This window comes from Hippopotamus amphibius, chromosome 11, assembly GCF_030028045.1.
Source record: "Hippopotamus amphibius kiboko isolate mHipAmp2 chromosome 11, mHipAmp2.hap2, whole genome shotgun sequence".
NCBI classification, from domain to species: Eukaryota; Metazoa; Chordata; class Mammalia; order Artiodactyla; family Hippopotamidae; genus Hippopotamus; species Hippopotamus amphibius.
In genome coordinates, this window is record NC_080196.1 from 38,856,981 (window position 1) to 38,881,505 (window position 24,525).

General features: G+C 39.0%; 1 protein-coding gene across 1 annotated transcript in view; it reads right to left on the reverse strand.

The window, feature by feature from the left end:
• The window catches only part of ZFAND3 (zinc finger AN1-type containing 3), a 342,068-nt gene that overhangs the window by 41,158 nt on the left and 276,385 nt on the right, over positions 1 to 24,525 (reverse strand). The window contains exon 4 of the mRNA XM_057698349.1: positions 23,402 to 23,467. Coding sequence (XP_057554332.1) covers positions 23,402 to 23,467 — 66 coding nt within the window. The remainder of the gene's footprint in view (positions 1 to 23,401; positions 23,468 to 24,525) is intronic.

The window sequence follows — 24,525 nt, forward strand, 5'->3', positions numbered from 1 at the left end:
CCCCATTCCTCAAGGTTATTTCCCTCTGGCTTGCTCCTTATCTTCAGGGTGGTCTCCTCTACCAAAACCTCAAGACTGAAAGCAGACTCTGACTCTTCCTCCCTGCTGGGAACACAAGATCAGGAGACCTGGGTTGGCCAATCAGTAGAATCAATTATCTTGGGAGCACACCTGAATTTGGGGGGTCTCTGTCCTTCTCAGTATGCTCAAAAGACATAAGGCATCAGAAATCTTGAGGGTAACTGTAATCATCTAACTGTATGACTCTGATCTTCATGACAGCAATGCAAAGCTGCTTCTGTAGGGACTTTTTTTTAATTGGAAGACAGCTTAAAGAGTAGCAGAACATGCCAAAGTCACGAGCCATAATTTGTATCCTTCATGAAATGAGTACCCATATATCCCAAAGACATGTTTTAAAGACTGGGATCAGATTTCTCACTTCCTCATAGCCCATCTTCCCCTCTGATTCCTGCTGGACAAGAAGCTGAAAGCTGATTTTGGTGGTACACACTGACACACAAAAAAAGCAATTATGAATTCATCAAAGGATACAGTAGGAGAAGCTAATGGACTGTGGGGAGAACAGCTCTCTATTAAATAATCTTAAATGAAATCATGGCATCAGAGTCCAACAGTTCTAAAGGAAGCTGTTTCCCTCAATTTTTCTTTCTTTCTAATCTGTCTGCAGTTTATTTCTTTTTCTTGCCTATCATAATGGCTAGGCTTTCCTGTATGATGCTGAGAGAGGACATTTTTGCCTTGTTCCCAACCCCAAGAGGAAAGTATTCAGCCTTCACCCAACTTTTTATTTTGAAAAATTTTAAAAATATAGAAAAGTTCAAAGAATAGTACAATAGGGGCTATCCTGTTGGCACAGTGGTTAAGAATCCGCCTGCCAATGCAGGGTTCACGGGTTCGATCCCTGCTCCAGGAAGATCCCACATGCCACGGAGCAACTAAGCCTGTGAGCCACAACTATTGAGCCCGTGTGCTGCAACAAGAGAAGCCACAGCAATGAGGAGCCTGTGCACCACAATGAAGAGCAGCCCCTGCTTGCTGCAACTAGAGAAAGCCTGTGTGCAGCAACAGAAGACCCAACGCAGCCAAATAAATAAATTAATTAATATGTATATATAAAAAAAAAAGAATACCACAATAAATACCTGTGTAAGTTAGTACAATAAATACCTGAAAATTCATTCGGATTCAACAAGTGTTAACAATCTGTCACACTGCTTTATCTCTCCCCTCCATATTAATACTCACCCCAACACCAAACCATCTGAAAGTAAGTTGCAAACATCAAAATACTTCATATATACACATTTCATAATAAGGGCATTTCCTTACAAGACCAAAATATCATACCTAAGAAAACTGAGAATAATGCTCCAATGTCATCTAACATTCAGTCCATATCCAAATTATCTCCATTGTTTTCAGTGTTTATCTTCATTGTTTCAAAGGTATGTCCAATCAAGTTGCATGTGCTACATCTGGATCTTATGTCTAAGTCTCTTTTTAATCTAGAACAGTATGCCTCTCAAATCATTCATTTGTTCATTCATTCAAATAAATGGACTTCTGGACATGGTTAGTTTTCCTATGGAATATAACACCATCCTGGACTGGCTGATTCTTTCTCTCTTTTTATCTATTTTTAATGGCATATTTACTTGTAAGGAAGGAGATTTTTTAACTGTACACCTCCTCTGTTTCATACTCAAGAACAGCAATTAAAACTTCCAGCAAGCCCCTGACAAACTCACATGGTTGGAGGGCTGGCACAAGTAAGTGCAGGTGAAGAAGGGCAAGCACTGAGTAATCAGCCCAGTTCCCATTGCACCTTGGTAGCAGGGGGAGGAATGTTCTTCCTCTAACTTCCTCCACTGCACACCTGCCACACAGGACATCAGGATACAGTTCATCTGTGCCCTGACAATGAATGGATGCTGAGGTGAATGTTAGGAGATGAGCTAGATGTCAGTGTTTTAGCCCATGATTGATTGATTGATTGATTGACTGATTTCCTTCTTTTTTTCTATCTACCTACCTACCTGTTTATTTATTTATTTATGGCTGCATTGGGTCTTCGTTGCTATGTGCGGGCTTTCTCTAGTTGCAGCAAGAGGGGGCTGCTCTTTGTTGTGGTGGGAGGGCTTCTCATTGTGGTGGCTTCTCTTGTTGTGGAGCATGGGTTCTATGCATGCAGGCTTCAGTAGTTGTAGCATGGGGGCTCAGTAGCTGTGGCGCACGGGCTTAGCTGCTCCGAGGCATGTGGGATCTTTCTGGACCAGGCCTCAAACCCATACCCCCTACATTGACAGGTGCACTTTTAACCTCTGCGCCACCAGGGAAGCCCAAGCCCATGATTTCTTAAAGTCTGATGGCACTGCCTGTGACTGAAGTTGGCCTCATAAGGCCACAAGTCACTTCTCCAATTATCTCCTTTCCAATAGCTTCCTGACCTTTTTCTGATTGCCGTTCCCCTCCTGATGGACTCTATATTGTTGCTAATTGTTCCTATAAGACATCTCTTCATTGTTGACCACTCAACTCTCTACATCTAGGAAAATTTTCACCAGAATAAAAAACATAAAGCAAAAGCCCAGGAAGGTTCACTTTCCATAATATAATAATCACAATCTCAGTAAGTAAAATAATACTCTCATATCTGATCTAATTTATGTAGGCCTCCAGATTAATGACCACTCTGTTCAGGGCCCAACTGTTGTCTAATTATTTAATATTAATTAGTAAATAATTTTATTAATTATCTATCAAGTGCCTACTGTGTGTCAGGAACTGGGCTTTAAACTGGAAAATCAGAACTACATATGGTAATGATCTCTCCCTTCAAGGAGGCCACATTCCAGCAAAGACATAAACAAATAAACCTACAGCATATTAATGTCTGAACAGACTATGAACCTAAAATGTGGAAGTGATAAATTTTGTTGAGGGGGTTGATTAAGAAGCAGAAGAGGGAAAGGTCAAAAGGTACCTCTTGAACTTAAGAGCTCGTTGGGGGGTGGGGGGGTGGGAGGAGAGACGGAGAGAGAGACAGGTGATTTTTAGCTCACATTTGTCATCCCCACATTCTTTTCTGTTAGCCCTGCTTCTCAAAATACCATTTGTATAAAAGATGCTGCTCATCTACCTTCTACCTCTTCTCTTTACCAAAACTCATATCAATTAGTAGACCCTTTCACAGCCTGGGGAGTTGATTGATGGGTTTTCAGGGAAATAAAGCTGTTGTATATCTTTCTCCTCTCTTTGAAATCCAACTGGTTCAGTTTGGGGTGGAGGGCGCGGCTGTTCACAAACATCTCACGAAAATGTCAATGGCCAGCTTAATTTTCCTTCCATTATGTTTATTAACTTTAATATTGGTCTGTCAGTCTGATCAGACACATACATGGCTTTAACTGCCAATTTTTCTCTATCAGGAATCTTTCAAGCCCATTTTCCTCTTATTATTAAATGATTTATTCTGAGATAATTGTAGGTTCAAAAAGAAATAATACAGAGAAATCCCATGTACTGTTCACTCAGTCTTTCCCAACAGCAACATCTTGCAAAAGTCTAGTCACAACTAGGATATTAATGTTGATACAGTGAAGCTACAGAACACTTCCAGCACCACAAGGATCCCTCATGTTGTCCTTTAACAGCCATGCCTACTTCCCACTTTCCCCCCTTGCTCCCTGGCAAATACTAACCTGTCTTTAATTTCTATAATTTTGTCATTTCCAGAATGTCATTTATATGGTCACAAATGGACATACAGATGAAACCAAATGGTATGTCACCTTTTGTCCAAGTTTATTTTTAAGGTCACTTATCACATTTAGTAGATATGTCAAAAGAGATTCCTTAAGTTATGCTTCAGTAATAATTACAATAACCAGGGACTTCCTAGGTGGCGCAGTGGTTAAGAATCTACCTGCCAATGTAGCGGACCCGGGTTCGATCCCTGCTCCAGGAAGATTCCACATGCCGCGGAGCAACTAAGCCCATGCACCACAACTGTTGAGCCTGCGCTCTAGAGCCCACGAGCTACAACTATTGAGCCCATGTGCTGCAACTACTGAAGCCCACGTGCCTAGAGCCGGTGCTCTGCAACAAGAGAAGCCACGGCAATGAGAAGCCCGTGTACCACAATGAAGAGTAGCCCCCACTCGTTGCAACTAGAGAAAGCCCGTGTGCAGCAGCAAAGACCCAACACAGCCAATAAAGAAATTTAAAAAAATAATAATTACAATAACCAGTAACACAAAGCACTTATTCTGTACCAGCACTTTTTAAATGCTTTTGCAAATATTAACTCATTTTGCTTTTATAACAAGGCTACGTATGAGGTAGGTACTATTTTAAGATGAGGAAACTGAGACACGGGTTAAGTGAATTTCTGAAAATCACACAACTAGTAAGTAGAAGATTTGGACTGTGAACCCAGACACCCTGGCCTGGAGTCCTTGCTCTTAACCACTATGCTATCCTGTCTCCAATTGTTGTGACACTTCAAGACTCTACTTCTGCTCTTCCATGAGGGTACCTTACTGTGAAGATGAATTTCTGCTACTTCTTACGTTACAAAGACCCCACTGCTTCTGGGATAAGGTTGGGGGGCAGATCCTGGAAAAATTGTGTGGGGATGAAAAGCAGCACCTCTCTCAGTTCCACTTATGATCTTCGTATCCAAGCATGGTGGTGCAATTTCTCTAAAATACATCTCTGCTGAATAATCCTATTTGTCCTCTGGTCTTAAAATACGATTTATAAGACTGACTCCTCATGCCATTTTCTTCCTATCCCTGTTAACTTTCTGAATATCTCTGGATTGTAGTCACAGTATTTTATTTATATGAAATCAGCTTATTTTTTTTCTCTTACGTTATTTTTTAAAATCTGTCCACAGAAGTTTCTTTATTATTTGTAAGATGATACCAAAAAAAACCAAAAAAACAAAAAAACCCCAAAAACCCCAAAAAACTTTTCCCCCAATAGCAAGGGAAAAGGTCTCTTTAAAAAGGCACAGATGAGGGTGATTACACCATAAGCCACTCCTGGGTTCATCTGAAAAATTGTGGCCCCCAACCCTGTTTGTTAAGTGCCATTTCTACTGCACTATTTACTTAAAAGGTATCACCAGAAGCCAAATTCTACAGAGGGGTGGCTGGTCGGCAGAACCTGTCAGACCTAGCAATACAGCAGTCATCCTTTGTAGCTGGTACTGGCCTGGCGCCACTTCTTTGTTTTAGCTTCTCCATTAGCAAGACCTGTCCTGCCTGCCCAACGAAACCATATTACTTTCCCCACAGATTTTTCAGTTACTCACTGTAACTGACAAATTACCCTCAATAGATAATCTTTCCTTTTTATAATCTGCTTGGGTATTTTAGAGTTCAACAACATTACAATGCATTGATTTTTTAAAAATATTACATTTATAGCATCAGCAGAGTACAGGATAAGGTACTATTGAGGCGAGACAAAGACAGCAAGATTAAGAAACCCAAGAGAACTATGTACTTCTCAAAAACCACATGCCTTCCTGTTCTATGACCACAAACCATGCTCTATGACTGCAAGGGACTCTTTCAGTGCTAAGACTGGTCTTGAACTTCTGTTCTACTATCTTTTCCAATATTTCCAGAAAACTAGTAAGATCAGCCACCGTTTATTTTCATTTACCCAAAGAAAGAAAGGGAAATTTGAGAGAATCCATGAAGTATCTACATACCAGATTTATTTTTCATATAACTGGGTCTAAGGCAGGCAATATTATTTTCATTTAGTTTCTTAGAACACTCATTCATTTAGAAGTAACACTGCCTAAAGAATACAGAATAAGTTTACTTACTCTGTAGTTACGTGAAACCTAGATTTTTCAAATTATGCCTTACAAAATTATACAGCTGTTTTGAGCAGCTGGGCAGTACATGTGACTACAGTCACTTTTTCCCTACTGGTGACATATTTGAAGAAGCCAGGAAGGAAGGGATAGGCCAGAAGTCTTCAAACAATGTTGTACCCTCATATCTTGGTCTCCAAAGCCAATGACTTGCCCAAGGGTTAATCTGATTTGACCCTGGGTCTTTGGCCAGGAAGACTGAAAAATAGGTGTCCTTTATGGAAAAACACAAGTACGGTGGTAGGGTGAGGACATGGGCAAAGAAGAATGAGACATTAATTCAATTTTTCTGACTTTTTGTTAAAAACTTGTAGACAGAAAGTAAAATATGCCCACACAAATCATCTCACCCCTATGAAGCTTACAACTGTTTTCTCTGCCTGACTTATAATGCAAGCTTCTAGGGGCAGGGGCAGAATCGGCTACATTTAGTACTCTGCTAGTACTCAACAACAAAATAATATTATGAAAAAGAATATCTCTGTAACAGAGGACAAGTTCCTAATGGCAGTAATCTTGCAATGAGAGACTGTCATCCTGTGGGCTGTGCTCCAGGTTTTATGTAAGGGGGAAAAATGTTTGAATGTTTATATTTTGCTATTTTAAAAAAATCAACTTGAATGCATAACTAAGCAGATGCTAAAATTAAATAGCTGATTTGTTTTTAAACTATTTTTGTTCCTAATTTAGCATCAGCTTAATTCAGTTCCTCTCTCTACCTATCACTTAGTTTCTTCCCCCCAAGATTTAGTCTTTTGACTCATTACTCCCAGGGTAAATCCTTAAACTTACAAATAAATACATCTGTGCCTCATTTTAACTCTTTTCGATGTGAGGCTAAATGAAGCTGAAGTTAGAACTTAATATGATGATAAAGAGTGCCTGGAGAAAGCCTTGTCCTGGCCCCTCCCATTGACCCCAAATGAGTACGTTAGGTGTTCATTACTCAGGGTTTTATCAGTGTTGATGTAGTACTACCAAGTGTGCAGGGGCTTGAAGAAAGCTGCCTTAAGAACACGACTGATGAAGGAAAGAGAAATAACCCCACTGGTAAAATGAGCTGCTGGAAAATCAGAGGTAAGAAACTCTACATAAAATTATTGTGAAGATTTATCTTCAGTCCATATTTGAAACATGAGAGGAACAAGAATCTAGTATTTTAACCTCAATTCAACCAACTCTGCTCAACACTCTTCACCTAAAGAATTATTATTTATCAAGATGTCCACACTACGAACAACCATACTTAAAAAAAAAAAAAATCAACTATATATTTTGTCAAGGTTAACTTCCCAATTTTGAAAATTGTACTGTGGCTATATGAGACAATACCTAGATTTTAAGAATTACAAACTGAAGTTTTAGTATTCCAAAGGCAATTACTGAAATGGTTAGGGATGTGGATATAACACACACACAAACACACACACACACAGAGGAGAGTTGAGAGGAGAACAGAGAAAGCCAATGCGGTAAAACATTAATATTTGGGGAATCTGGGTGGGGGAGTTCCTGAGAATTATCTTCTTGTAAATTTTCTGTAAGTCTGAAACTATGTTAAAAAGGCAGTAAAAACTATATCCCAGAGTAGCCATACTTGGAGATGACTGGCTAGAGTGCCTGCTGAATTCCTTCCCAGAAATGCTGATACTGCTTAGGTGTGAAGGGAAAATGCATGACCAAATAGTTATAGCAGGTAATCAACAGTAAGGTCAAAGCGCAAGCTTCTGCAGGTTTGTAGTTAAGTCAACACTTATCTGTAAGTCCACTTTAATGATTAGTCACAGACTTGCACATGTCACTCTCTTAATCTATACTTCCTCCAATCCCAATAAGGAGCCACTTTAAATTGCATCAATTACTGCAATGGCTGTTCCAGGAAGGACGATGACCAAGACCTTAAAATGTGATTTTAATCTTTTAGAAATGGATTTATCAACAGGAAGCCAAAGGAAAAGTAAATCTGAATCCTTGTCAGTTACAGGAACTATCAGTTAATGCCAAGCTGGAAAACAAACTCTGCTGCAGCTAACACCTCTAGCTCAGATCAGTATTACACAAACCTCCTCCATCAACCCAACTTTCTTTTAAAAGCCACCCTGCATATTTGAACACATAATTCAAGCTGTAATGTAATAACATCTTTGGAGAAGAGCTGTTCAACTTTCTCTAGAAACAAAGAAGCAGTGCCTGATATATTTTTTTTCAAGTGAATTTTGGTCCACATTCAAGGTAAAAATCTTCAAGACTGTCTCCCGTATTCTTTCTTTATCCCTTGCTAAAGTAACAGAAAAATTAACAATCTGAGTTAAATGCCCTGTTTTCTTGCTTATATATGTATACATTTTTAATAAGTTTGAAAGGGTGTACAGATGTAGGAAATGCATAACATGTAACTAATTCCCCTGTCCATTGAACTAACAAGAGATGTGGTTTATTTAAAATTCTGAGTTGTGGTTCTGCTATTTGGGAATGGCTTTCTGAAACTGTGAGTGAATACTGGTAATGAAACAGAGAATTCAGAACGGCGGGGGGCATAAGGCCAAATAAGCTTTTACAGCAGTGTGTGTGTATGCACTAAAAATAATTATACATATGTAGTGGGAGGCTGGTTAACTGAGCCCACAGAGGCACTTGGCTGTTCAGATAACGAATCACAATATGAAGTCCCCCATGACAGGAATGCTTCCAAGGTTAAACTGTTTGATTTTCAATCATAAAGAAGTAAATTTATTGGCTAAAGTTCTCTCATGTTGTTGGCTGGGATGCAACAGCCAGTCTCTTTATCAAGAGTTTAACTACAAGAAAACTATCTACCCTCTGTGGCTCCTAAATTGTGATCTGCCTCAGAAAGAAAGAGTTCTCAATTATAAGAATAAAACCCTAGAGAAGGGCTCAGAAAATAAAAGTATTTACTGTTTTTTGGAAAGCAAGCTTGTGAAACTTCTGTAATGATTACTTTATACCAATGCATACAGTAAAATTTTACTTTTAAAACAAGGCCTAGAAAGAAAACAGAACAAAAAAGAAGTGTGATTTCCCCGTTCTGATGCCCAATTTTCTTAAGAAAGGGCTTCCTGTCATTCACAGCCCTCAGCTGCTGAATCAGGGCTACTAACTGCCCCTGACTCCACTCCCTTCACGTCTCCCTTTCCAGGTCTGCACTCTCCAATCTGCGTGGCCTCAGGTCCTCATTACCAGTTTATGATTCCGCCTCTTTGTCCAGCCAAAGGATGTGAATTATGTGGGTTCTTTCTTACTTTCCTCCACGCTACCTCAAACTCCTCTTTACCCTCCTTTCATTCGGACCATCAGGTACCTTCTGTCCACATTTCTATTATTTACTGAGCATTTACCAGGCACTACGTACTTTAAATAGATTATTTCATGTCCCTCAATAACAACTTGGTGGCTGGGTCTGTTATTTTACAGAAGAGAAAATCAAGGCTTATAGACAGGTCCAATTATTCTTCCAGTTATATGGTTGGTAAAAGGGGGCACTGGAACGTGAACCCAGGAGGTCTGCCACTAGAGACCCCATTCTCAACCACCAACACCTATACCTCTCTTCCCTTCAGGGATTAGGGGCTTTACTTTGGGTACAATCCTATCCCTCAGATTTCCGAAGAACCACAACACACTACTGACACTACCCTTTCCTTTTGTCTTCCACCAATGAGGTAATCAGAAAGCACAATCCTGACTTTGTCCTAGATAACTTTCAGTTTAAGAGGATTAAACACATTTTCCTCTGACGCCCCCCACCCCCACCCCCCAGACCCAAGTGAAACAAAAGATTTTAAACAAATCTCTAGATGGTGGTAGCAGTGGGAGTGGGTTGAGGCTGAAACTTGGCGACTGCAGAGGTGGTAGCCTCTGCGTGCAAAGGAAAAGTCTTAAGAGAAGCAGAATGAGAAGCAGGGCAGAAAGCAGGGGATGCACTGAAAGTGTATTTGTAAAACAATTGTACTGCTTTTGGCAGCAGGCCATATTTACCTGGCAAAAATCTGGAGAGCTCCTGTCTAGAGAAACTGAATGACTTGCCTAGGCAAAGTCATTTCCATGGTTCCCGTCCTCCTCCTCCTCCTCCTCCTCCATCACCGTTCTCACAACAAACCCTGCCAGTTAACACCTCGTCGCCACTTCATTCCACACAGAGCACAAGTAAAAATTCCCATTCAAGAAAGGGGCATGGTAGAAACCCTTCCCACCCATCTAGGCCTTTTCTCTTAAAAGTCAACAGAAAACCAAGCTTCACCAGGCAAATGAGGAGAACCTGAAGCATGAAGTAAAAGACTAAGATAAATAGGAAAACTGGCCTCAAAACAACCACAGAGAACTCAGCAAACAGAAGAGCACAAGTCTAATTACTAATTAATACACTCACAAGGTATTACTATTACTACATGGGACTTCCCTGGTGGTCCAGTGGTTAAGACTCTGTACTTCCACTACAAGGGGCGTGGGTTTGATCCATGGTTGGGGAACTAAGATCCTGCATGCCACCACATGGTATAGTGTGGCCAAAATAAATAGACAGATAGACAGACAGAGCCAGATAGACAGACAGAGCTTAAAAAAAAAGATATTACTATATAATAATTCTTATTATATCCGTAAGTAAGTATAGGATATTATGAAAAAGAAACCTTCAGAGGAGAGCAAGCTCATTGAAAATATGATTGTTGAAATACAATCAAAAGAAAAACTGAAAAATAAAGTCAACAGAATCACCCAGAACACAGAGGAGATGGAGACTATAAGAAAGGAGTTAAGATCACCAATCTAGCAGGTCCAACATCTATAAGTCCCCAAAGAGGAGAGAACATTGGGTTGGGGAATATCAAAGACAGTCTGCAGCTCCATGAAGAAGGTCGTCAGTCTTCAGATCTCAGGGCCTAGCAAGTATCCAGCATCTTGAATGGGGGAGAAAAAAGGATGACCGCTAGATACTTACTACAAACTTTAGAACACTAAGGATGAAAACGTGATCCTAGGAGTTCTGGAGGTGGAAAAACCCTCGATATACTACTTAGGATCAGTGTCATCTGACTTCTCAGCAATAACATGAAATATTAGGGAGCAATGATTCTCATTCAAGAAGTCAAACTTTGCATCAAGCTGGGCACAGAAAGACATTTTCAGAGGTGCAAGAACCCCAACACTCTTCCTCTTAGGAACTTACTTGGGGGTTGTATTTCAAAAACTGAGGGAAGAAAAGAGAGAACAGTAAAGGGAAACTGAGGTGACAAAACAGGCTTAAAGAACATCTAGTCTAGACTGAGACAGAAAGATGGTGGGCTCCAGGAGGGAGGTCTTGGGTGAAAGGTATAAATATAGGTTAGAAAAAAAGAAAAGTATAAATTTCAAGAAAAAAAATATTTAAAAAATTACAATCCAAATATAAAGCAAACTAAAATGTGGCATGATTTTCGAGCAACTGACAGAATACAACAAAAACCAAACCTGATCTGGCTCTGATGTAAAACATTCTCCTTAAAGGCTCAGGCACTGTGACATTAGACCCACAGAAAAAGCCATCTATTCATAGCATATAACTTGGCCTTCTGGCTGGGAAAAACATTTACAGAGTCATAATAATGTATATGTCATTTATTGGCTTTCAATTTTTAGAAACAACCTATGGACGTAACAAGGAAGATCTGCTTGTGGTTATAAGCTGAAAGTAAGTAGTTAACAACTGTGGCAATATAAAAAGTACAACTGTAGCTGACAGGAGGTACGACAAGGAAGTACCTCTAATCAGAGGTACTAATATCCTCATTAAGAGATGGTGCTGGAAATTGATGGATCAAGAAAGAAAAGGATGAAAACAAATTATATAAATTCCAAAAGCTGGGATGCGGAACAGTGTGAGCTAAAATCTTCCTGTTTGACACCAGCTGACATGTCAAAAAGTAGGGATATAAGCATTTTTTCTTTCTTCCACAGTTAATAAAAAGGTAACCTAAAGAGTGAAAGTACTAAAACAGAAATTGTCAAAAGAGAGATGCTGCTCAGTTTTGTGGGGTGGGACCATCTCTAGGCTGTCTTTCTCTTATAAACTATTCTGGGTTATGATGTGCTACCATGTGCTACTTTAATAAAAATGAAAACATATAATTAAAAAAACAAAGAAATGAGTACCACTTATTCTCTCTTTGCTCTTTTCTTCTGGGTTAAATACAGTAGCCAGAGAAAGTCTCACTTTGGCCCACTATATATTTAAACTATTTAATGACAGTTTGGATTAGCTACTCCTTGGAAATCCTATTTTCCCCTCTTAGTCCATGGTAGTGCTCTCAGTTCTCTGCTGCTACTGATAGCTGTATTATCTATTTATTCAGAAAATAATGACCTTCAAGGATGAACTCCCTAGTTCATCTTGTCTCAGCTAACTGTATATGTATTAAAAGAGAAAACCTATTTATCTGTATCTGTATCTGTTTGCTTATACTCAAGGAGGGAACTAATGCTTCTGGGTTTCTGCCTCTAAAGAATCTTGCTTGTGTATCTTTACTATTCCTCCTCTAATATTTTCCATTTCTTTCTCTTCCTTTGTATCTTAATAAGGGCAAAACATGTCCCTATCTTGATCACCTCCACAGCAAGAAATGCCTGATCCTGATTCTCCTTCCAACCACCACTATTTACTGATTTTTTAATGGCTCAACACTACCTCCTTAACTGAATGACGTGTCTGCTGCCTTTATTTCCTTGTTATCAAATGCCTCTTTAATGACTTCCCATCAGGCTTTGTTCTCCCACCATATGACACTAACTTCTTTCAGGTTTTCCAATGATCTTCTGCTACCCATAGGCAACAGCTTTCCTTAGTCCTCATATTTCCTGGCCCCTCTTCTAATGCATCTTTCATGATGCTGTATGAAGTTTTCTCCCTTCTTCAGGTTCCTTAACTAACTGGCTCCTCTTCTCTTTCCCAACCCCCTAAGTACAATCCTTAGCCCCTTGTTCTTCTGTATTCATTCCCTTACTCACTTGCACAGCTTTCATCACTGCTTCAAGATCGATGATTTCCAAACTAGGTCTACATTTATAACTTTCTACAGGACAATCTACAGTAACCTAAATTTTAGCGCATCAAAAACTGAAAATAGATTCAACCACTTTTCTTCCCCCTCCCTCCCTGACATCAGTCACATCTTTCTTCCCTCAGCTCCCCAAGTTAATAACTTTGCATGCTTTTTTCAGCCAGCTCTAATCAGCCATCAAATCCTGTTATTATTATTTTAAAACTTTTTTCTCAGTTATCTTTATTCCTTCATTCCACTGGCTACTACCCACAGAGCGCTCTGAATGAACTGGTTCTTTGGTAAGTCAAATATTAATTTGCAAAAGTAAAAACCTATCCACAAAATCCAATGACCAGATATTTTACACACTGAAGGACTCGCCTATCACATTAATTCTTGGTTTATCTGGTTTTTAATACTGAGATTATAACATATCAGCCTTCTTTAAAAATAACTTAAGGCATCAAAGAACTCCATAGAAAAACTACAATTTCTCTAACAGCAGGAAGTCTCCTGGTAGGTTAGTTTTGAAGGTACTGCATAAAGAGCTATATCCATTTAAAGGCACAAGTGACAAACAACTAAACTCTAGAACGCTCAAAAACTCCTGGATCAAACTGGTAAACCCTTTTCAAAGCATTCCTCTGTGGCTCTGCAAAGACTTCTCATATCTCAAAGGTCTAATCACTATGACTTAGTGAAGCTGAGTGATCAAAGTTGAACAGAGTTGTATCTCAATTTTCCCATGTATTAGGTGCTTATCTGCTGCTCAAAAGCATTGCCAGGTCATATTTGCCATTTTCTGTTCACTAGAAAACACTAGACTTTGCTAGACTTTCCCTCCACATTCCAGTAGCCCTTTATCACTTGTACTGACTCTAAGGCACTAAATTCTAAGCATTTCACCAGGAATATAATTCTTTAAAAGAAAAAAAACCCACATTTGTATAATATTTGCTTTTAATGATGAGCATAATTTATCCTCCCTGTCCTCACTTTTAAAAATAAACATGAGTTACATTTCTTGCTCTCTAAAGCTGGAATCAGTTGTATTTATGTTTCTGTACTTATTCTCTTTATGGTATAAGTTACCAGGGGCAAGATGCATGCTTATCACTTCTCTTGCAAGTTCCTAAGCATCTACTACAGAACTCTGTCACAGCGGTCTTTTAATAAAGTACTAGACTGGCTGACTGACTACAGTGTCTCTGCTTGTCCTATATTCCATGTAAGCAAACACTTCTGAAGGTGTGATCTATAACCATGACAGCAGGCAATACAATAAGATCACAGCTTTAATCAGCCATGATTATGAAATATTTCTGAAACTCTTCACAATGGGGGTGACTTAGAAGCAGACACAGGTATGAGGAATAAATGCCAGCCCACCTGCTGGCAGGAGAGGCAATGGGACTGCCTCTTCAGATAGATGAGCAAGCAGGAAAACGCATAACACAACTTGTCTTGGAAGCAAGCAGCACGATGAGGCAGTAAAAACCCATCAGCATACATCATCCTATCACAGCCTACTGTCATCCCCAGCCTCTATTAGCCTTCGCTGCATCAGCGCAAGTCCCAGACACTTTATCCTGTTTATAATTGCTGATGAGCAGTAATAAGGGCTCCATGCCTCAGCTCTGTCCGTTCCACTTCGGCACCCACCTATTAGGTAATAACTTTTATTTACAGCCTTGCTTGATGCGCTGTTCTATTAGTATAGCCAGGAACTGAGGAGGGCCAAAAAAAAAAAAAAGTCTCCTTAATGGGGAGTATCATTGCGAGGCTTGGATGATTTATAATTCAGCTTTGTGGTTGTTCTAGCCCGCTCCTGGTAAGACCGCTTCAGGAAAGCCACATTTCTAACAAGCCGCCCTCTAACAGGCACACACGTGCTATGGAGCAGAACCTGAAAGGCATCCCGCAGATCTACCCCTCCAAAAGTCCAAAAGTTTCAAAGGAGGAGAGGAGCATTAAATTCCCTTGATATCCTTTTTAAATAGTGTTGGCTCAGGCATTTTGCCCCAGTGGAGCAATAGAAAAGCTAATTAATGGAAGTTCAGGGCTTTTCTCCTTGGTAAGAGTGCAAGCTGTGATAAAATAAATGACCATAAAGGCAAAAAAACAGTTGTAACCGCATTCGAGTATCCAAGCAACCTGAATTTGCACAAAGCATGTGGACCAAAAGCAACTCAACACCAAAGCCTAGGATGGACAGACAGACACACACATCCAAAACAGCAACAAACCTCATCACACTTCCTTTTCCTCTTTACACTGGAGTGCATTTTTATCCTTCAAGCACAAAAATTCCTCTTGACAAGACTGGCACCTTAGCTTGATATTCACTTATATCAGCCTCTTCTCAGAGGGGGATTCACTGCTTCTCACAAGCAAAACCCAAACAAGGCCTCCAAAACAAGCCTCTGACTTCAAGTTCAGCAAACTTACACATACATGTCTAGCTGGCCTGTAACACAAACACAGCAACTGGTGGCAATGGGGCCTAACTCTTATTTAGGGGTACAAATGAATAACAGTAAGCTTTCCTTAAGCTTTTCTGAAATCTATACATTGTGCTTTTAATGCATAGATTAAGGTGCTTTTAAATTCATCTGCTATTATTTACATACTGAATTTCGGACCATCTCATAATAAGCCTTGCTACCTTATTCTATTCTTTTATACAACAAATCAAGCAGATTAAACTTTTCAAAAACAAAAACAAAAAACCCCAAAAACTCACATGAAAAAGCATTTAGCAGATTACCTCCCTTCCCAGTTATCCACTCAATGGCCAAAAACCACTGTCAGTAAACAATCACTGTGGCATACCATGACAACCTATGACTTTCTTCCTATGATAAAACATAACAAGATGACACCTTCTAGATTAGAAAAATTTTTGCAATCTTGCCTAATATTTGGTATTCATTTCATCCCCCACCCAAGGAATCAAATGAACTCCTTCAGGACTCAAGATGATGAGTGCACAAGGTAAAACATTTTTTTTTAATACTTTCTCCCTTGTCATGACAGATTTACTGTTTTTATCTTTCTTCAATGGTTACATTAAATGCTAATAAAAAATGAAAGGTTTATATCTTCCCTAATATTCTCCTGATGGGAACCTGCATATTACATAAGTAGGTCAAATTTCTAATTTTCTATCTCAAATGCTGATATTGCAGACCTGAGGGAAAAGCTGTACCTGAAGGACCGAAAGAAAAAGAAAAGAAAAAGAAGGGAAAGAAAAGAAAAAAACAGAATTACATGGTTGAACTCACACGCAAGGCCACTTTCCTTCCTTTTAAAGCTTCACAGAGTCCTTCCGAGAAGAGTTACCTACAGTGCGTGATACTGACCAATACAGTTTGTAGTCACTGACTCCACTCTCCAAGACTAAATGCACTGTTTCCACGAATATTGACTCTACCAGGAGATAAAACACACAATCACAGGTATTTCTAAGATTTATAGGGCCACCTCTGATTTAGCACTACCACCCTTTAGCTTCTGGATCAATTTAAAAGATCTTATATAAACCTCTTGGTAACATAACAACAATGAAACATTTCCCTTTAACTGCATGTGAACACTGATGTGGAAAGTGTTGAGCACATCAATCGTCTCTTAACTCCCAGGGGAAAAGGAGTTTCTACTCCTGTCTTTGTAAGAACAGACAATAATATCATGAGCAAGTTACCTGAGAGAAGTGAGTTAAGAAAAAGTTTATTGGGGAAAAAAAGGAAACAATGAACAATACCAGGCTATCTATTTCATGTCACTGTTCATCACACTGAAACAGATGACCCATAAGGATAAGCATGTGCTAAAGAAAAGAAATGAAAAGAGAAAAGGAAAATGAAAAGGAAAAGGAAAGGGAGAAACAAGATTTGAGATCAGGCAAGGGATACACAGTTAAAATGAATTAGCATGCTCCTTATGGAGTGGAAAGTTGATACTTTCTGCAAAAACATTCCTTGATGTTTAATGGGACAGTTTCTAGTCCCATCTGCTTTCATCTTTAGGCAATACTACAACTCCCTTATGGCCCCACAAATGGTTATTTTACTTGCTATTCTACTAATTATAATCACATTTTTAACATACAAGTATTTTAAAACCATCACTTTTCAAGTCTATCAGAGAGAATATTATTTACTCAACATACTTGCTGGAAGAAGAGTAAAAATGAATATAGATACAGTGGAGCAAAAGTCTATTGACAGTACCACCTAGTCTGTAAATTTGTCTGTAACTTATTTTAACTTCAGAAATAAAAGGACTATAAAATGAAAAGACAAACAAAAAAGCCATATAAGATTGATGATCTAGGTAGGGAAGGAGAGATTTCTTTTTTTCCATGTGCTAAAAAAGTCAACCTTGATAAACTCAACCTAGGGCCTAGAGCTAAGAGCTGGTTAATACCCCTCTTGAAAGGCGCGGGGTTCTTGGGTTGGTCAATGTTCAGGATCCTGCTGGAGGAAGACTAAATTCTCCAAGGAAATTTAAGACAAGGAAGGCATGTTTCTATCTGCCTATTACAGCTTAAATTTTAAGGTTCATTAATGGCAAGCTCCAACAAATAAAATACGAAGTAACATTTCTTTTGCTGTAACTCTGAAAATTCATATAAAAAAAGATTACATAACATGTCTTTAAATAAGAAATCCTAAGAAAAGGCAACAAACCTCCCTCCTTCCCCATAAGACACTTTAAACATAAAAATATGACCTCATGAAGATATTCACCTAAATATACAAATATATTCCAAAAAAGTTGACTAAAGGAAATGACTACAGCTCAGATTACAAGTTTTGGTTTAAGATATAACTTGATAGAAAAGATGAAGGACAAGAGGGAATCTTCTGGTAGTTTGTTGCCAAGAAAAGCGAACCCTTTCCTTCACAATATACTTGTTCTTGGCAGGAATGCTGTGAGAATTAACAGGGAACACGTGCAAAACACTCTGAGCTCTTTAAAGAAACGTAAGCTCTCTCTAGTAATTTGAAGGTGTGAGATACTTTAACTCTCACATTCTAACCACTAGCAACCTGGGACTTGGCAGCACTTTTCAACTCTTTGCTGACTGTAGATAGCCCAGAGCGCTACAAAGCCACACACACCTTCGCTTAACTTTTTCTCTCTTAAATACCAAAAGGATTATGGTGCCATTATTTTTTTCCATCTAAAGATTACTGAGTTTAACTGTTAATGCTACGTGAATAACAGCCAGCATCTAAAGAAAAGCCTTTCCCACCAAGCTCACAAGCATGGAATGATCTTTCATTTGCTACTACTGCTGCCTTTTGCAATCTGCTTCTTAGACTCACAATTTCTTAAAGGGTCCCCTCCCCCCTCTCACGTTGATGGCTTATAGACCCACCACTCTGCACTGTCGTCCACTCTCTAAATTACAATACCCTCGGATCAAACAGGAGTCACCTGAGACACAAATATAGACACTTATCAACCACTCAAGCTACATTCAGGCCTGAGTACATTAGATTAGATCTGCTCTGCCAAGTACTAAAAAGAAAATGACATGGGCACTGAAAAGGTCACTAACCTTTTTAAAGTGCACATTCCCATCTACCTTTAATGTACCTTTAATATGTATATATCTGTATTTGCTGGTTTTAAACTATACATATGGGCTAATACATAATTATGTAATTAATCTGTGAAACAGAAATTTTAAAAGGCTGAGATAAAGAGCTCTTATGATTTTCTCTCCATACCTCACAGGTTGTTTATTGTATGCCCTTCTTCAGAGTCCACTAACTTAACTTTATTTTAGCTTATGTATCCTTTTTCTAGCACACAGCATTATTAAGCTGGAGGCTGCATTAGGTCCAAACTTATACGGATAGATTGGCTGGGAGGGGGTCAGTAAGATCTAATTCAGAGGGCTTAACTCTATGGCTCCTAAGAAATGACACCACTGTAAAGGAATTATTTGTTATCATCTGTGCCTGAAGCCCTGCACTCTGGGAGATCTTGGGAGACCTACTGTCCCTGTGTCCCCTGTGGTAAAAGCACCACAGCACGTGTTAGAGGCAGGAGTCCTATTCTTGAAGAATCTAGACACCGAGAATACAGGAATACTCCAGCAATGTAACACTAACAAATGCTGATTCATAAGAACAATGCTCAGAATCCCCACCATGGGCAACCTGCAGATTTTAGGACAGAAAGATGGAGACAAAGACAGTCAGCTTGTGATTCTCAAAGCAAAACATTTAATTTACCTGTGAAAATCAGGAAACTCTGTCCTCTAGAGGCAGGGCCATTATTTCAGCCTAAGACAGAAGGCCCCCTGAGGAGGCCACAGATCGGCTACTTGAGAAAAAGTATACAGCAAACTGAACTTGCTGACCTTTAATGTCCACAGTGAGAAACCTCAACTTTCCTTCAGGCTTTTTAGGAGATGACCTGCATATAGCATTAATCTCCTTCCAAGTTAGAAACTCTCAATCTTTTTGTAATTAAGAAGGATATATTCCCCTAAAAGAAGGCCTGGAAATGTGCAACTGAGAGCTCAATGTCTCACTTTCATTTCATGTAAGGAGACCTTAACTTCAGTTCCTACTATAATACTGACATGCAATAAAGAATATGATCAACATAAAATCAATTAATGAAACTAAGCATGGCAATGCATTCTGGTATTTCTAATCTAACTCCTTTCTGCCTAAAATACCTACTGATGCGTTATCAACACTATCTAATGACTGGCCACTGTATACACATAACCTTTAATGGTAAGACTATAATATAATAGCAGCTACCATTACTGAAGATGTATTAAGCAAGCTCTATGTGTATCATTTCTTTTCTAACATCAACCTATGAGATTTATCACCTCATTTTACACATGAAGAACAAATTTTCAGATGCTATTTACTTAAAAATCACATATTGTAAGGGGCTAGGCTAGGATCTGAAACAAGATCAGCTTTTAGAATTCTGTTTTAAAATCTATGTCACTACATGCTATAGTTCCAAATCTGTGTTTCTCTTTCTCCACATTTCAGTCAATGATATGCTTTGCACTGTATGATTAGGAGCATAAATAATTACAATAAAATATGATAAGCAGGAATATGATGTAGTGAAAAGCAGGCTTTAGAATCTGAAGGATCTGTGTTCAAGTCCTGGCTCTGTTACTTACTAGCAACATTATTCCAGGAAATGTGTTTAAATTTCTGAGTTCCTATCTTTGTTAACTGTAAAAGAGGAATAGCTATCTTGCAGAATTGTTCTGAAGATTAAATATGCATGTATGTAAAGTATATTGAATGGTGCCTGGCAACGCAGTAAGCATGCATTAAATGGTAGTAATTTTAGATATACAAGATAGTATGGGAACAGAAAGTATGAACCAGAGACACAAGTACATGACATTCAAGAAGGGTTCCTACTAGTTTTAGCAACTAAGCTTCTAAGCTGAGCACACAAGTCTCTTTCCTAAATCTCTCAGGATGACCCAATGCGCTAGAGGCTCACTCCTTGATGCCACCTGAAAATGTCGGTAGTGCTAACAGTAAACCCTGTCCTGAGAGCCAAGACTAGAAGGAAAAAAGAAAGACCAAAGTACACTGTGTGTGTGAAGTGCTGGACCTGAAATCAAAGGACTCTGAGTGTTTTCAGGCTTCTTGCTGGAATGGGTAGGAAGATGGCTCTCGGACTTCCCTCTGGCTAAGCAGGATGGTCTATTTCACCCCAGGGCACAGTTCTCTTCGGTCTCAGTCAGGAACTACCCAGCGGATCTTGGGTACTGGACACAGGAGGGATGTGAGCACATCAGCACTATTTCACACAGCCCTGCCTCAAAACCAGTCATTTGGAACAAAAGAGTAAAAATTAAATTCCTCAGAATTCAACACCTGGATGGTACTCTGAAACTGTGCATGGACAGGCCTGTTTGAGGTTAACATCAAAACTATGAGCATTTAGGATAGCTTCCTCCACAAGAGGGCAGACAGCAGTATCAAGCAGTATCAGAAGTATTCCGTCTTGTGGAACTGAAAACCACAGCCACAGAAAGAGAAAATGAAAAAGCAGAGGACTTTGTACCAGATGAAGGGACAAGATAAAACACAGAAAAACAACTAAATGAAGAGGAGATATGTACCCTTCCAGAAGAAGAATTCAGAATAATGATGGCGAAGATGATCCAGGACCTTGAAAAAAGACTGGATGCAAAGATCAAAAAGTTTACCAAAGACCTAGAAGAATTAAGGAGCAAACAGAGATATGCAACACAGTAACTGAAATGAAAAATACACTAGAAGGAACCAATAGCACACTAACTGAGGCAGAAGGGCGAATAAGTGACCTGGAAGACAGAACGGTGATAACCACTGATGTGGAAAAGAATAAAGAAAAAAGAATGAAAAGAACTGAAGACAGCCTAAGAGACCTCTGGGACAACGTTAAACGCACCAACATTCGCATTATAGGGGACCCAGGAGGAGGAGGAGAGAGAGAAAGGACCCGAGAAAGTACTGGAAGAGATTATAGTTGAACACTTCCCTAACATGGGAAAGGAAATAGCTACCCAATTCCAGGAAGCACAGAGAGTCCCAGGCAGGATAAACCCAAGGAGAAACACACCAAGATACATAGTTGTCAAACTGACAAAAATTAAAGACAGAGAAAAGTTATTAAAAGCAACAAGGGAAAAACAACAAATAACATACAAGGGAACTCCCATAAGGGTAACAGCTGATTTCTCAGCAGAAACTCTGCAAGCCAGAAGGGAGTGGCATGATATATTTCAAGTGATGAAAGGGAAGAACCTACAACCAAGAATACTCTACCCAGCAAGGATCTCATTCAGATTCAACGGAGAAATCATAAGCTTTACAGACAAGCAACAGCTAAGAGAATTCAGCACCACCAAACCAGCCTGACAACAAATGCTAAAGGAACTTCTCTAAGTGGGAAACAGAAGAGAAGAAAAGGACCTACAGAAACAAAAACAAAACAATTAAGAAAATGATAACAGGAACATACATATCGATAATTACCTTGAATGTAAACAGACTAAATGCACCAACCAAAAGACACAGACTGGCTGAATGGATACAAAAACAAGACCCATATATATGTTGTCTCCAAGAGACTCACTTCAGACCTAGGGACACATACAGACGGAAAGTGAGGGGATGGAAAAAGATATTCCCTGCAAATGGAAATCAAAAGAAAGCTGGAGTAGCGATACTTACATCAGATAAAATAGACTTTAAAATAAAACATGTTACAAGAGACAAGAAAGGACACTACATAAAGATCAAGGGATCCATCCAAGAAGAGGAGATAACAATTACAAATATATATGCACCCAATACAGGAGCACCTCAATACATAAGGCAAATGCTAACAACTATGAAAAGAGGAAATGCAAGGCAGAAATAGAGACACAGATGTAGAGAATAAACATATGGACACCAAGTGGGGAAAGCGGGGAGGGTTGGGGGGGAATGAATTGGGAGATTGGGATACCAAATTGTACACTCTAAATATATGCTGTTTATTGTCTATTAACTATATCTCAATAAAAGTTCTTAAAAAAAAACAAAACAAAACTATGAGCATTTAAAGGGGTTGAGGTTTCAGTGTAAGTCTGTACACAGAGATAGTCTGTGCTATTTCCTCTGGGGAGTTATAAGGATTTTGTAAGTTATGAGAAATACTTTGCAACCTTTACAAAAACAATATAATTTTTTTGACTTTCAAATATAATCCTTAAGATACTTTAAATAGCAGGCAGCATTACTTAAAAAGGTAAATATTGTCGAAAATAAATTAAGCTACAGGGTAAGAGCGCAATGGGCATTATGAGTGCTCTTTAGAGAGCTATAAGATTCATGGCTTTGTGCTTAATAAAAATGTCACAGATGCACAAAGATTTTGGGGGGACTCCATGTATATGAAAAGAATGATTTCAGTATACCCCATGGCTTTAATACAAATGAAAGAAAATAATTTTCTAAAATTATCAGGACACTATACTAGTCAGTTAACCTGATCATCTGTACTACAACTTCTTTTACCCGCCAGCCACCATTATTTAAATAATGTTTTTTTTAGTAGGTCCATGACTTACACAACCTAGCCACACACTAGAAACTGGGCAATGATTTGCATTTTCTGTATGGTTTAGATCTTAACAGCATTCTTCAGACATTGGGAAGTAGGTAAATTTTGATGTTCACCTTCTTGGTTCAAGCCAGAATTAACTCAATCAATCTGACCTCCAAGAGCACCACTCCAACCTCTGCTTACACTCCACTCCCAATATTAAGCACATAATACATCACTTCACAAATGATGGAAGAAATTACAGAGTACCCTGGCAAGGACACCACACTAAAACCAGTAGCTAATGCCTGTGAATAATTCAGGTAAGAACAAATCCAGATAAGAATGATGTACTTACCTGTACCACAGGATCTTTTGGTTGGTGTGATTAACGAGACATGAGCTGTATCTGTGCATGGCCCACCTAGAAACAGAAAGGTAGGCACATCAGTCAGGACACACCCTCCATATACCCAGAGCTGCTATCTTGGATAAAGAGAAACCTAAAAAGGAAGGGATCAACCTGTAAATATGCATAAGAAGGGGCAGTAGGAAAGATGAAGGTGGTGATGGTAGTGGTAGGTTAATTCTTAGTTTAGCACTTTAGTCTACAGGTCTATGTTCTTTCTACATTATAACATGTCTTCCATAAAAAATAATCAAGTGTCACATAATGTTAAGATGTTAAAGAAAAAAATTTTAACTAGAATTCTGATCCGGATAAGAGTAAATTACCCATAAGTTTGGGGAGATGAGTTTTTCCACAGAGCAATAAGCAGGACTACTCTGTCTTAGGCTTATTTCAGTGGTCACCCTACCTTTGAATTTATTGCAAAACTGGCCTTATTTAAAGTGGGGGGAACTCCCTAAAGAACAAACTGCTTGTCAGAAGAAATAAGGATCACTGTAATATTTAAAGACAGCACTGATGACCAAGAAAGAATATCTACTTAAATTATAAAACTATGATACAAAGAGGGCCTTCATGGAATCTTTGTGGGCCCAGGGATCTGATGGATAGGTATAATTCAAGAATATGCAAGAGAGATAGTCAGTGGGTAAAGGCTTGAAAAGCAATAATTTCATTCTGCAGAATCAGGATGACCAACAGATTCCTAAGCTGATATTGATACATACTCCAACATATCCAATCAACTATGCCCTACCTTCTGAAACAGGAAGTTACTGTATAAACATGAAGACCAGTGGTTTCTGACATCCCCTGGGAGGGGCAGTAGTGATGATCATTAAGGAATGGGACACACAGGCAAATGTTACACATATATTTTGAAAAAGCTTCCCAGGTGACTATGGCAAAGGGAAACATGATTACTTAGCACAGTTATACATTACCTATGATAAGACTTCCTATCACTGAAGTTATTCATCAAAAAGGAAGGAAAGATGAAAGAGCTCAGAGACCTGTTCCTACAGTTTATGCCACTAGATCCATGGGTTTTGGAACCTGGAGATCCCACCTAA